Source organism: Rosa chinensis, chromosome 2, assembly GCF_002994745.2.
Source record: "Rosa chinensis cultivar Old Blush chromosome 2, RchiOBHm-V2, whole genome shotgun sequence".
In the NCBI taxonomy this organism is placed as follows: Eukaryota; Viridiplantae; Streptophyta; class Magnoliopsida; order Rosales; family Rosaceae; genus Rosa; species Rosa chinensis.
In genome coordinates, this window is record NC_037089.1 from 64,482,681 (window position 1) to 64,494,979 (window position 12,299).

General features: G+C 36.3%; 1 protein-coding gene across 1 annotated transcript; it reads right to left on the minus strand.

The window, feature by feature from the left end:
* Positions 1–9,406: 9,406 nt before the first annotated feature.
* Positions 9,407–10,098, minus strand: LOC112184756. Its single transcript, XM_024322996.1, has 2 exons — positions 10,003–10,098; positions 9,407–9,913 (listed from the first exon to the last, which is right to left on the minus strand). Exons 1-2 carry the CDS (start codon positions 10,096–10,098, stop codon positions 9,407–9,409), a joined length of 603 nt encoding a protein of 200 aa, XP_024178764.1.
* Between the last annotated feature and the right edge of the window lie 2,201 nt (positions 10,099–12,299).

Sequence of the window (12,299 nt, forward strand, 5' to 3'; positions counted from 1 at the left end):
TCATTGCAATTTACTAGTATTTTTGTACACTAATTGAGATATATAGGCAAACTTATATGTTCAACAATTTTGAGTCATGTATCATCTAATAAGATACAATCTTCTCTTGTTAGTTGCTTGTTTTGAATAAATGAACTAAACTTGTTTGTAATGAGTGGTACTTGTTAGTTTTCATTATTTACTTGGTCAATGATAGAAATTGATGTATGTGTCGTTTTGATTATTATAAGGAATGGAATTAATTTCTTCTCCAAAAATAAAAAATTAATTTCCATTCAAATTAAGAAAAAGAACACTAATTAACGTAAACAAAATCCAAACTATTAAAACCGACCATGGTTTTTCAAAATCACCCACAGGTTTCTGAATCACTAATAATTTTTTATTCAAATTTTTGAAATTTAAAACGTTTCTTTTTCTTGAAAGTTTCCATTTAGGTTGTGTTTGTTACGTGGGACTAATATCCCCCACCTTATTTCCTATAATAGTCTAGGACTCTTCTAACCTAGGATATGCTATGTTAATACATGACCCATGTTTGGTACTGCTTAGGACTAAAGAGCAGAATAGTCAAAATTGTCCTATCCCATGTTTGTTTTTGTATTGGACTAAAAGTTGTTAATTTGTAGAGACATGAACAATTTTCTGAGTTTGTGAGAAGAAAAGAAAATTGGAATGTGAAAGCTGAAGACAAATCCTAATCTCAAGATGGCAATTAGAAAATGCCGTGAGAAACTGTTGTAGCTTGTTTTTTGGCAAAGTTCACATACAGCAAGAAGAAATCTAATAACCAAATAGCTTGAGAAGAGCAACCACAATCTGCATACTTGTAGTTAGGTTTTACACATTCACAAGTCCACCTATTAATACAACACATGCTAATAAAGTTCCATGCTAATAAAGTTCCATACTTGTTGTTAGTTTTTACACATTCACAAGTCCCTAATACACAGATTTAACATTCACAAGTTCCATCTAGCAATTACAAAAATGAATGTTAATCTAGCAAAAGAAGAAGCTTGTCCAACCTAGGCTGCTGCAGCAACTCTTGCAGTTTTCCAAACCAAAAAAAGAACATATCCTGATGCAGTGATTATACTCATTTATATGCGTGTAATTATATCTAAAACACTATAAATAAGCTAATTCTCAAGTCAATTAATATGTAATTAATCTCTTTTTATTTATTTTGTAGAAAATAAGCCGAATTGAGGAAACGAGAGAAAATCGTGCGAGATTGGAGCAAATTGGAGTTTTCGACAAAAGGACGAAATTATGGATTTGTTAATTGCTTAATTAAGCTTAATTACTTAATTAAGCCTAATGAAATCCCTAAGCATGCATGCACGTGGAGTAATTGGTGGGCTTATGGCTTATCCAATAAGCCTATGACATGTGGCATTCTATTTTCATTTACTCTTGAAACCCATCTGAACAATGTCTCATGTGCTTTCTAATCATGTCAACCACTGACCCAATTATCCCCTTATTCACTCATTCAACACGTGCCAGACCACACCTTACCTTATCCCTTCTTTTCCTCCTGCTCACGAAACAGCAACCAACCATAATTATCCAACTCTCATATTCATCCTCTGTACACACACCAGCCACACACACACACATATATATATATATATATATATATATATATATATATATATATACATCCCTTACTTGCAGACGGAAGAGAACCCTAGAACACGGCCGCACCACACCAAATAGAGGCAGCCCCTTTGGGCTGCTCTCTCCCCTCTCTTCTCCCATCTTCTTCCTCCATTTTTCATTTTCCAAATTTTCTTTAGTTTTTATTTTAGGAATTTGAAGGGCTACTCACCCAAAGCTTCAAGAATCTATCAAGGAGCTCAATTTCTACAAGATTCAAGATTTGGGTATTTTGTGGGGTTGTAATTCAAGGCTAGTCATGCTAGCTTCATAGCTATTTGTGACTGTCATTGTTTTCTCTTACACTTCTCTACTCTTTGCTATTTGAATTTTGTAATTTTGATGTTCATGAATATGGGTTGTGAGTAGTTACTTTTGGGAGCTAGGGTTTCTAACTCTAGCTCAATTTTGATGTAATCGACATATTTTTCAAGTGATAAATAATGTATTTTCATATGGGTGCACTCTAATTACTATGCTAATTGATTCTTGATGCATTAATTTTAGGGAATTGACCACTCTCTTTGTTATGTGTTGAGATTTGTGTTGTGTGATACAATTGGTGGTTCTTTTGTTCACTAGCTTCATGTAATTAGTGTGGTGTGTCAAGTAGTTGCTTAATCGAAAATGAATGATTGCCTAAGTTTCTATTTTCTTGTGCTCTTCGCCTTTAATCCTAGACGTTGTGGCCCTAACAAGGCATAATGATTAGGATTAGAGAGTTCATTCTTGCCTTAACCGGAAGAATGGATACCAAATTAGAGAAATTGACTTAGTGGCCTTAACCGGCATTAGGTAGAGAACTAAGTAATCGTTACATTTTAGGTTGTAACTATTGCATGCTTAAATCCCTAATTTCTAGAGCTCTACGCCTTTAGCTCATGTTTTGGTAGCCCTAGTAAGGTACTAATTCATGAGTTAGAGAGTTCATATTTGTCCTAACAGAAAATGTGAATACCCTTAAGGAAATTCGGCTTAGTGGCCTTGACCGGCATTAAGTACGGGATTTGGTTCTCATGAAGATATGTTTGTTTGCTTAAAATGTGTTCGTTGCATTGAAATTGCTAGAGAGTGATCCCTAGCACCCAAAAATCTATCTCTCTTTTATTTTTCGTCATTTTTAATTGTTGTTGTTAATTTAGTTTTCGACTTAGTCTTTTAGAAAATTACAATCACAATTTTGAATTATAATTTCTACCTCATTGTAAATAGCCATCACTAGGCTCTTAGTTTTGATTAGGCTTTGGTGCAAACCAAAGCCGAGCATTGCTAAGGCTTGGTGCCTTAGAATAGTATTTTTATTTTATTTTATTTTCTTTTTCTTTTGTTTGCTTAGTGACTTTAGTTCCGACTACCCAAGGATTGTGGGTTAGCCACTAATCCCCGTGGTACGATAAACTTTGGGCTCAATATTTCCCTATCTTGACAACGATACGTACGCTTGCGTAAATGTTTATCAAGTCAATGGCGCCGTTGCCGGGGATTAGGGTTTAATAGCCTTAATCCCTTGGTAAATCGGTTCTTTAGGTCACTTTAGCATATTTTTATTTCTTTGTTATAAAAAAAAAATTGGTAGTTTAATTAATTTAGTTATGTTTTGTGTAGTTATTTTCCTATTTTCTTTCTAACTTTGGTTACTTATCTCGTTCTTGGGAATCCATAGGTACTTATTTTCTTATCACATTGAGCTATGGATCGATGGAATTATGGATGGGAAGACGCAATGAGATATGAGCAGCCTCCTCAAGATCAAGTTTATGCACCTATAAGTTCATCCATTGAAGAATTATTTGCTCAATTCAAAGCTATAAGTGAGAGTGTAGATCCAATCATTGAGCAATTCAAGGCTAGCCTACTTCAAGAGCAACCTCCCACCACTTTATATTTGCAAAAGCCTTTCTTTTATCAAGTGGAGCCTATTTCAAGAGAAGAAGTACATATCAAGCATCTTGAGCAAGAGTCGTTTATGCAAATTGATGATTATAGTGATGTTGATGTACAAGAAAGTGAGCTTGGTTATGAAAGTTTCAATGCAAGTGAGGTGAGAGACTACATTTCGGAGGAATGGGTGCAATATTGGAAATCTAAGCTTCCTAATGGAGGGGAGATATTTGAAGATGATTCCGATGAAGAGGATGTCTTTTCTAGTGAGGAGGATTCGGAGTTTGAAGTGATGCACCACAATCCCTTATTCATTGAGGCCGTACTTGAACATGATTCCGATGAGGAGGATGACTTATTCAGTAAGGGGAATGTGGAGTTTGAAGTCATACACCATAATCCCTTATTCATTGAGGTTGATATTCCCATGGAGGAAGAGAGTCTTTCAATACTTTGTGATGATGAAGAAATTGAAGAGCCAAAGACTTTCTTGCCTCCCACATCCATGGAGATCCATCATGAGCTTCCCAAGGTGGATTGTAGAATATTGATCACTTATGTTATTTATGAGAGGATTGGGATCAAGGTACTTTTACCTCCTAATCCACCATTAAGTGGTCAATGTTTCTACAATGAGGTGATAGATTGGAAAGGAAGTGAACCTCTTGCACTCACCATTTCCCATCACTCTCAAGAGCTTCTACCACCTATTGTTCCTATGAGTATCATTTCTAATCCACTTGAGAAGGAGAAGGCAAGGATATTGGCTCCTAGAAGAAAAATTGAGAAGAAGAGGAAAATTAAGAAGCTACACTTTTGGCCACCAATTGGAGTATTCTTTTGTAGCTCTTGGTCTTGCCTCTATGATATATCAAGGAGTCCCTTAGCCCCAAATAATAGGGTGGTCGTGCTTGAGAAGTATCCACCTTGATAAGATCATGTTCTATATGGACCGGCAATGAAGTCCTTAAACAAAGCGTTCGCTAGGGAGGCAACCCTAGCACATCATCGGTAGTATTTCTTCCTTTAGTAGTTTAATTTTATGGTGAATAAACCTTTTTGGTCATTTTTGGGAGGATGGGAGGTGTTCGGAGTTGGAAGTGTGAAGAAAGAATGAATTTGGTGGTGAGCAGTTTCTGTCCTGAAAATTCAGTTGAATTTGGGTGACTATCGCTTCCATTATACATGCTATTTTGAGCTGAAATTTTCTGGAGCTATTCTTCTATATGTCTGCTATCTTGTGCCAAAATTTGAGCCATTTTGAGTCTCTGGAACTTCAATTATTTGGTGGTCAATATGTGAGGGTCAGAACAGAAATAGCTACTGTAGAGTGACTTTGGGAAGCTACATCCTTTACATATCAAGTTATTTGGAGCTCAAATTTTCCAGAGATGTATCTTCACATGTCCTATATATGCTGGTACAACAGTTTTCCATTTTAACCTCTCTACCTTCAGATATGGTGCTCCAAGAAACAGGGGTCAGAAACAGGGCACAGCAGAAACTGCAGAACAGATCAGTGAGTTTGGAGGCCAACGATTTTTGACTCATAATTAATTTTCAAGTGAAATTTTAACCAAAGGTAGCTTCATGAGTCTAGTTGTATATCCAGTTGGTCTCACCCTCTTTGTACCTCTGGAACTTCAGATATTACAGTTTTGGTGACTGAGGGTCAGCAGAAAACTTCATGACAGATTAGCAAGTTTGACCAGCTTTAATTTGCATTTCAATTGGAGATAGGTGGCTAACTTTATATGGATAGAAAGCTCTCTGAGTCTACTTTCCATTTTCAGTGGCCTCACCTGATTATCACTTTCTGAGTATGATCTATAGGCATTTGAATACAGAAAGGTCATTGCTGGAAGTTTTCTGCACTCACTAGTTTGTGTTCACTCGGGTGGTTGGACTTCTTGCACTTCAATTCTTCAATGGAGGCCATTGTAGGGCTGTTGTGAGGTGTATTGGAGGTGATCAAGGCCATGTGCTTAATGAAGGACCTTGTCCTTATTCTTTGGTAGCCTATTTGTGATGCATTGCTCTTTGGACACTATATATTTTTCAATGGAGTCGATCTTTCTTGAGCACCTTGAGCTATTATGGAGCATACGTTAGGAAGTCAAGGCCTTGTGCCTTGAAGTTGGTGTCTTATTTTAGTCTTCTCCGAAGGTCGTGAGCAATGGAGGGTCAACAAAGGGGGTTTTCCGTATCTTTTCTCCGCATTTAGATTTTCATTTAGATAGTTAATTTTTGTGCTTTTGCCCGGACTTCACTCTCATGCCTAAATCCGACACGGATTTAGCTTTCGAGCTCACTTTACAACATTGAGGACAATGTTGGTTTTAAGTGTGGGGGTGAGGGCTCGGGCGCCCAAAAAAAAAAAAAAAAAAAAAAAAAGCTTTTTGTAATTATATTTTAGTGGTTAATGCCTTTTCCAACCCCAATGACGAGCCATGGACTTAACTTGTTATGATTGTGGATAGATTAAGCATGATCTAGGACTTTGAATTTGTTTTGTGATTGAGTGTATATGTGATCTATGCTTGATTATATGTGTGCACATAGCCTATGTTAGGTTCGTTCATCATAGTTAGAGAAGCATATAGATTATTCGATTAACTTGCATGCCCTTATTTGTGAGCTTTTGTGCCTATATCTATAGTGTATGCATCGTTCATTCACTTATTCTTTCATGTGTGTACAATTTCATGACAATGTGTATCTAGAACTTGCTTGAGACCTCTCGAGGCTACTTTTAGCTTGCGACATGATAGAAAGGATGGAGGCATTAGGACTATATACCACCATGGCCAAAGAAGCATGTGCCCAAAGATACTTACCACTAGATTGCCACTTTGAGCCTATGTTTATATTTTAGCCTTTTTGTTCATTACCACCACAAATCCCTACCTAGCCTAAACACTTTTATCCTACCCTTCCGTGGTAGTTGGTGAAGCGATTCGAGAGAATGACTTTATGTTTGAGTGCTTCAAAAGAAAAGAAAAAGTCAAAAGTGTGAGGTTACAACAGAATAAGTGTGGGGATGAGTGATTTGTATAGAAAAGAAAGTTCTCAAAAAAAAAAAAAAAAAAAAAAAAGAAGAAGAAGTTGTGAAAATAAAAAGAATGTTGAAGAAAAAAAAGAAAAAAAAAAGGTTGTCTTGAAAAACAAAAAAAAAGAGAGTATAACATAGTTTAGTTAGCGGGTTGTATATTGGGATTAGAGTGAGTGATTTAGCATTCGAAAGCAAAAGTCTTAAATCTCTACAAGAGAGAGTTGCTTCACTGATTTCTATGGACTTTGTATTTCCTTATCCTTCATTTCTATTAGCCACTTGCATTTAGCCCCATTACAACCAAATAAAAGACCTCTTAATCTTGAATGTTGTGGGTTACCTAGCGGAGATGAGATCAAAGAGTAAGCATATGGCGGCGCATGTTGTGAAATTGCTTTTGAGTGAAATACATATAGCCCCTAAACACTTGAGCGGTAATATTTAGTGAACTTATGTGAATTTAGTGGGTTATGTCGGGTCTTCTATGTGCCTATTTGATTGTGATGGATTGATTTGACACGTGGTCAACACATGCATATACTTGAGCATCTATTACATGTTCATCTTAATTGCCTTACAAATTCAAAAATCTTATGTTGAGTTTACATCTATTTCATGGTCATATACATAATTAGTTCTCTGAGGGTTATGGTTGGAAAGGCTAATACCGCATTTTCTTTATGTTTAAGCATAAATGTTTGTGAGTTATTAGATTTTCGGATTATATTTCATTTAATTTGCTTGAGGACAAGCAAAGTTCAAGTGTGGGGGTGTGATTATACTCATTTATATGCGTGTAATTATATCTAAAACACTATAAATAAGCTAATTCTCAAGTCAATTAATATGTAATTAATCTCTTTTTATTTATTTTGTAGAAAATAAGCCGAATTGAGGAAACGAGAGAAAATCGTGCGAGATTGGAGCAAATTGGAGTTTTCGACAAAAGGACGAAATTATGGATTTGTTAATTGCTTAATTAAGCTTAATTACTTAATTAAGCCTAATGAAATCCCTAAGCATGCATGCACGTGGAGTAATTGGTGGGCTTATGGCTTATCCAATAAGCCTATGACATGTGGCATTCTATTTTCATTTACTCTTGAAACCCATCTGAACAATGTCTCATGTGCTTTCTAATCATGTCAACCACTGACCCAATTATCCCCTTATTCACTCATTCAACACGTGCCAGACCACACCTTACCTTATCCCTTCTTTTCCTCCTGCTCACGAAACAGCAACCAACCATAATTATCCAACTCTCATATTCATCCTCTGTACACACACCAGCCACACACACACACACACATATATATATATATATATATATATATACATCCCTTACTTGCAGACGGAAGAGAACCCTAGAACACGGCCGCACCACACCAAATAGAGGCAGCCCCTTTGGGCTGCTCTCTCCCCTCTCTTCTCCCATCTTCTTCCTCCATTTTTCATTTTCCAAATTTTCTTTAGTTTTTATTTTAGGAATTTGAAGGGCTACTCACCCAAAGCTTCAAGAATCTATCAAGGAGCTCAATTTCTACAAGATTCAAGATTTGGGTATTTTGTGGGGTTGTAATTCAAGGCTAGTCATGCTAGCTTCATAGCTATTTGTGACTGTCATTGTTTTCTCTTACACTTCTCTACTCTTTGCTATTTGAATTTTGTAATTTTGATGTTCATGAATATGGGTTGTGAGTAGTTACTTTTGGGAGCTAGGGTTTCTAACTCTAGCTCAATTTTGATGTAATCGACATATTTTTCAAGTGATAAATAATGTATTTTCATATGGGTGCACTCTAATTACTATGCTAATTGATTCTTGATGCATTAATTTTAGGGAATTGACCACTCTCTTTGTTATGTGTTGAGATTTGTGTTGTGTGATACAATTGGTGGTTCTTTTGTTCACTAGCTTCATGTAATTAGTGTGGTGTGTCAAGTAGTTGCTTAATCGAAAATGAATGATTGCCTAAGTTTCTATTTTCTTGTGCTCTTCGCCTTTAATCCTAGACGTTGTGGCCCTAACAAGGCATAATGATTAGGATTAGAGAGTTCATTCTTGCCTTAACCGGAAGAATGGATACCAAATTAGAGAAATTGACTTAGTGGCCTTAACCGGCATTAGGTAGAGAACTAAGTAATCGTTACATTTTAGGTTGTAACTATTGCATGCTTAAATCCCTAATTTCTAGAGCTCTACGCCTTTAGCTCATGTTTTGGTAGCCCTAGTAAGGTACTAATTCATGAGTTAGAGAGTTCATATTTGTCCTAACCGAAAATGTGAATACCCTTAAGGAAATTCGGCTTAGTGGCCTTGACCGGCATTAAGTACGGGATTTGGTTCTCATGAAGATATGTTTGTTTGCTTAAAATGTGTTCGTTGCATTGAAATTGCTAGAGAGTGATCCCTAGCACCCAAAAATCTATCTCTCTTTTATTTTTCGTCATTTTTAATTGTTGTTGTTAATTTAGTTTTCGACTTAGTCTTTTAGAAAATTACAATCACAATTTTGAATTATAATTTCTACCTCATTGTAAATAGCCATCACTAGGCTCTTAGTTTTGATTAGGCTTTGGTGCAAACCAAAGCCGAGCATTGCTAAGGCTTGGTGCCTTAGAATAGTATTTTTATTTTATTTTATTTTCTTTTTCTTTTGTTTGCTTAGTGACTTTAGTTCCGACTACCCAAGGATTGTGGGTTAGCCACTAATCCCCGTGGTACGATAAACTTTGGGCTCAATATTTCCCTATCTTGACAACGATACGTACGCTTGCGTAAATGTTTATCAAGTCATGCAGCAGTTATATAGATCCTCTATCAGTGCCCACAAGCAAATTATCCACATACACTTTTCGCACTTCATCATCTAAGGACATGAACACAGAGATATTTTGGGGCTTATCCAAAATGATTTTCAATGCCTTAATTTGGTCTAGAACAGAAAGTCCCATTTTCTTAAGTTCCTTAGCAATATCAGATCGATCTTCATTACCTTTCACTATAGCATCAGTCACTGCTTGCATTCTTTTTCCAGATTCTTCAAACAATTTATCCAATGCAAGTATTATTTTATCTTCATCATTTGTTTTCCTCTTTTTCTGACTAACGTGAGATTGTCCTGTGCTCATTGACATGGGGCTTGTGTCATTCTCAACTTCAATGCCGTCTTCATTGTTACTCTGCTCCTCCATCATATCAGCAGGGGCCTCAGCTCCAGTTCCAGTCGCATGGTCACTCCTAAAGATGGTAGCTAGTCTATCAAATAATGGATACTTCTTGTTTCTCCATCCCTTTGCCTTTTTGTTGTGCTATGACAGAAAAAATAAATGAATCGATCAAAGTGCAGCAATGAAATCAGTTAGATTAAAAATGAAACTCAATGAAACTTCCTCATTACCTGGAAATGTGTATCCCATACTTCATTACTATCAACTTCAATGCACTTTTTGATATCATTCCATGCAAATCCACTCTTGTTCATCATGTCATACATTATGCTATAATTTTCTTCAGTTTCTTCAACTTTGACTCAATATGTAGACTTGCCTTCAGATTGGAATTGGGACATAAAAGATTTAAAGCATTCTCGATTTTCAGTAAAGTACCAGATTTGAAACTTCCAGTGTCGCAGCGTTGTCCTCCAGCAATAATTCCATCAAGAACATTCAACAAAGATTCTTCTTCAAAGCTAGTCCATACACGCCTTGACTTCCCTTGCTCTGTATTTTCATCATCACTTTCCATTTTCTGCAAAAAAATCAACATCTCATGGTTAAAGAAGCATAAATATGATCAACCAAATGCAATTAATTTCTGGTTTCAGTTTAGTTTCCACTCACTATCAACTTTTCTTCTTTCCAAAACTAATCCTAATCTGAACAGAATATTTTACTTTTTTTCTTTGGCAAACTGCACATTTTCTCTCCTACTCTGCAATGTTCCCAGTTTAACAAACTGCCACCCATAATTGATCAATTTTAAATACATGCTATGTGACTATGTCCATGTTCAGTGTGAGCTTTCAACTGCAACAATAATTTGCAATGCAATGCCAAAGCAAACAGAAGAAACAATGCAAATAAACTAATAAAGTACCCAGAAAACTGAATTAGAATAAGGGCAAGTATATCTCCCACAAAATATACTTATTAGCCCAAAATGATATATGGTCGAGAGTAGCAAAGGCATACACAACAGAAAACTGATGATACACAAATGGTTCAGCCCAGCAAAATCCAACAGAAAACTTGTAAACTAATCATACAATGCAAGCAAACTAAACTCAAAAACTCAACTTTTCTCACCCTCCAAGAAAAGCACTAAACCACTTCAGCCAGGAAAAACAATAAGCACTAAACCAATTCAACCTGAATCCAAACCTGCAAGAACAACAAAACAAAGCAATCAGAAAAGGTACCACCAAACACAGTCCACAACTTTCCCTCTTTTTCTCTCAGCTTGTGTTTTTCTTTCTGGGATATTAACAAAACTAATAACCAAAACTGAAAATAATAAACCAATTACATCAACACAAGTAAAACACAAAAACTAATCATGAGAATAAGGAAAACAATTTCATATTAAGCAATAGCTCTACTAATGAATAGCTCCTAACAATGCAAGTAACTGATGTACAAAATCAGTTACCTATTATCTCATCTAGTGTTCACAACAAATCAAAAGCTACATAAATTATGATCCTTCGTACTAAAAGGCCTATAAAGCATAAACTACATCATTTATTCTCTTCAAACTCTTGCATCCCTTGCAACTCTTCCGTCCCTTGCAGCTCTTGCATCCCTTACAGCAGCACCTGAAACCCTTGTATCTCCAGCATCCCGGTAAGCCCTTCTTCCCGTCCATTCATTATGCATTTGTAAAGCTAATTCATACCTCCAAGTAGTCCATTGATTAGACGCTTCAACCGTGCCAACTACATCAGCTTCTTCCCCATTTTGTGCATCTAATTCACATATTGCATACTCCATCGGATCAATGGACATCTCCCTCCTAATAAAATTATGTAAAAGACAACAAACCGTAATTATGCGGCACTGTGTCTTTATTGGATAAAATGATGGACTCCTTAGTATATTCCCCACCTTCCTTTTAGCATTCCAAAACACCGTTCTATGACATTCCTTTCCTTCGAATGCTTCATGTTAAAATATTCCACATGATCCCTAGGCATATTTCTTTCATCCCATTCTGACAAATGATACCTTGTTCCTCTATATGGTGCCAGAAATCCCTCACCATTTGTGTAACCACCATCTACAAGGTAATAATAACCTAATAGCCAAAATAAAAATTCCTGTTAGTGTGTGAAACGCACATAAACTGCGTTATTTTAATCTAAAAAACTAATCCAATAGCCTTACCAGTGGGAACTCTTAATCCATTCGGCCTAGTCACTGCATCGTGAAGAACACTAGAGTCCGATGCCGATCCCTCCCAACCCGGTAAGAAATATGAACTGCATATCACGAGAACAAGCAACTAACACATTTGTAGTAACTTCACCCTTTCTTTTGCGGTATCTTGGCTTGTCAATTGCAGGTACACGCACTCTAATGTAAGTTCCATCTAGTGCCCCCAAGAAATTCTATTAAAAAAAATATATATTCATGAAGTCTATAAACTGCACATATAGATGAACCTTTTAACAATAAGAAAATGCATAACTGCAGTCCC

Excerpts from the sequence above, each read along its gene's own strand:
- LOC112184756 (XM_024322996.1), bottom strand. The coding sequence starts at position 10,098 with ATGTATGACATGATGAACAAGAGTGGATTTGCATGGAATGATATCAAA. Across the intron at positions 9,914-10,002 it reads TATGGGATACACATTTCCAG|CACAACAAAAAGGCAAAGGG; the intron begins GTAATGAGGAAG and ends TTTCTGTCATAG.